The sequence below is a fragment of the Nannospalax galili genome, unplaced genomic scaffold, assembly GCF_000622305.1.
Source record: "Nannospalax galili isolate Female #2095 unplaced genomic scaffold, S.galili_v1.0 scaffold3731, whole genome shotgun sequence".
Taxonomy (NCBI): Eukaryota; Metazoa; Chordata; class Mammalia; order Rodentia; family Spalacidae; genus Nannospalax; species Nannospalax galili.
Genome location: NW_008329202.1, coordinates 1,256 through 4,267, shown reverse-complemented (window position 1 = coordinate 4,267; position 3,012 = coordinate 1,256). Strand labels below are relative to the sequence as shown.

General features: G+C 45.1%; 1 protein-coding gene across 1 annotated transcript; it reads right to left on the bottom strand.

The window, feature by feature from the left end:
• Positions 1-1,537: 1,537 nt before the first annotated feature.
• On the bottom strand, positions 1,538-1,920 carry LOC103735345 (sepiapterin reductase-like; the record flags this gene model as incomplete). Its single annotated transcript, XM_008834574.1, has 1 exon — positions 1,538-1,920. A coding segment is annotated over one exon (383 nt), but the record flags the coding sequence as incomplete, so codon positions are not given.
• Between the last annotated feature and the right edge of the window lie 1,092 nt (positions 1,921-3,012).

The following is a 3,012-nucleotide window of genomic DNA, read 5'->3' as shown; positions in this document are numbered from 1 at the left end:
TCCAAATGATTCCCTTAATGATAACACTCGGTGTAACCGCCGGGCTGGCTACTGGAACTGCAGGCTTGGGGGTGGCCACCCACACCTACTATAAACTCTCCCAACAATTGATTGATGATGTTCAACTTCTCTCAGAAACCATAATAGAGATCCAGACACAACTTGATAGCCTGGCTGAGGTAGTCCTTCAAAACAGAAGAGGTCTAGACTTGTTAACTGCCAAAAAGGGAGGCATCTGCTTGTTTTTACAGGAGAAGTGCTGTTTCTACGCCAACAAATCCAACATAGTTCAAGATAAGATAAAAAATCTCCAAGAACAATTAGAAAAGTGACTTCGAGAACTACAAGACAATCCCTTCTGGACCGGACTTGGCGGACTCATACCCTACCTCCTTCCCCTCCTTGGGCCTTCTGATAGTAATTTCCCTTGGGCCCTGGGCATTCAATAGGATCACAAAATTTATCAAACAACAGGTTGATTCAATTTTATCTAAGCCCATTCAAATCCACTATCAACGCTTAGAGATGACTGAGCCCCTGGAAACTGAATATGACAGACCCTTGAGGTCTCCTGGTACCTTAACCTTGGACTTATAACATAACTCCCTAACATTTATAACCAGACTAGCATGAGGTTGGTACATTCACCTTTGCCCGCCGAGCTTGACTGGCAGCCAGAGACGGGTAAGAGAAGTGGCCCCCTCATTAAAACCCCTAAGACAGGAGGGCCGCCAAAGCTGCGGCCTCATCCCATGACGGGTGTATGATTTGGGGGAGATCCCTTCCAACCTAAGACAGGTGCAGTCACCCGGGCAGGGACCCAAAGGTCCCTCACTGCTCTGCCTCACCTCCCCAAAAGTACCAAGAGCAAAAAACAGTGAGGAAATCTTCAAAAATCCTCATGGGAGGAGTCTGGTTATTTGTTCTAATAAATAAAAAAGGGAGGAGATGTTGGGAGCCAAAAGGCCAGAAGAGAAACATCTTTATGGCTTTGAGAAAAAGACAGCTTTATGGTTTCCTGTAAATCTTTATGGCCTTGAGAAAAAACAGCTTAATGGTTTTCTGTAAGTTTCTATAAGATAGCACTTAGTTAAAGAATGTAGAAAAACAACTTTGTGACCCAGGCTAAGTCAGCCTTGAGAAATGTTTTATGCTCACCATAACAGTTAGCAGATGTTCCTTTAGGATAAGAAATGCCCCTTGAATAACCCTCCCTAGCTATAGCATCCAACAACACCAATTAGTGTCTGCCCAGCACTTTCCTTCTCCTCACCTCCCCCCCTCTCTTTCCACTACCAGTATATATATCTGCTGCTTTCAAATAAAATTTTGGAGCTTGATCAGAACACTGTCTTGCTCTCTTTCTTCGTGTTCCTTGTTTGTCATTCCTTCTAGGACCCCCACTGGTCGCGCCACTGTAGAAGTGTCCTGCAGGCCGGGACAAATGACCTGGGCTTAATTGTCATAGAAGTCCGCATGGGCTCCAGACTGGAATGTGTCCTTTTGCAGCAAGCTCAGAAGTTTCTGGGCTGATTTCTCACAATCTACCCAGCTCCCTCTTTGACTTCAACTTCTGTAGTGTGTTCCTTAATTCTGGGTCCACGGAAGTCTCCCAAGCCAAATGCTGCATGTCTGTGTCCAGGGGACCCACGTTGTTGATAAGCAGCAAGCGCCACAGCCCCTCGGGCCTGGGCAGTTCCCGCACCGCACAGAGCAGCTGCTGCACGGCGGCCTCCGAGCCGAGGTCCGCGGCGATCCGTACCATGCGCAGGCCGGGTCGCTCCGCATCCAGCTCCTCCTCCAGTCGCCGCAGTGCCGCATCACTGCGAGCGCTTAGGAGCAGCACGGAACTTGGCGACAGCAGCCAGGCCAGGAGCCTGGCCAATGCCCAGCCGAAGCCCTGGGAGGCCCCGGTAAAACCTCATTTAATTTCATGTCTTACAGGGGTTATACGGAGTACAATATTGTATAACTGTGTCGATTCAACTGTAAACCTAAACATTTACAGCCAATTTTGAAAGAGATGCATCTTAGCTCTGGAAATTGTTATTGTTTATGTCAATGTTGTTGTAATGAAATACTTCTTCTAATTATATGGTTATTAAGTAAATAATTTAAAAAAACAGACACAACTTGTTAGCAAAAGGTGACATTCTTACAGGTCTTAATGATGTAAAAATATTATGAGTAATCTCACACCAAAAATTGGGAAAATTGAATGAAAAAATAAGTAAATTTTTTTGGTCTTTTTGAGACAGGGTCTCCCTGTAGCCCCCGCTGTCCTGGAACTCACTATGTAGACCAGGCTGGCCTTGAACTCTCAGAGATCTGTCTGCCTCTGCCTCCTGAGTGCTGAGATGAAAGGCATGCGCTACCACGCCTGGCAAAAATAAGTAAAGTTTTAGAAAAACAAACTGACACACACAAGAAGCTACCTCAATACCTCATGTATATGGACATATATATTTAAGATACATATGTCTTCTTTTAGATGTTAAAGATAATACATATATAGGTGTTAGAAAGATGGCTCAGCATTTAACAGCACTGGCTGCTGTTGCAGAGGACCCAGGTTTGATTTCCAGAACCCAGACTGGGACAAACAACCATCTGCAACTCCAGTTCCAAGGGATCTGTTGCCCTCTTCTGACTGCTGCAAACATTACATGAATGGGTGGACTTAACAAAATCAAAATTGAAAATCAAAATAGAAAAGATAGTACATTTGTAAATAAAAATGCTACATGTGATGGTTAGTCCTAATTTCAACATGACGTAATCTGTAATCACCTAGGAAGGACAGCTCAGTGAAGGTTTGTCTGCATTAGGTTGGCCTGGGGGCATGTCTGTGGGGGAATCCGTACAGGCCAGAAGACGACATCAAATCTCTTGAAACTGGAGTTACAGTTGGTTGTAAGCCACTGTTTGGGACCTAGGAACCAAACCCAGGTCCTCTTAAAGAGCAATAAGTGCTCTTAACCTCTGAGCCATCTCTCCTGCTACTGAAGTTTG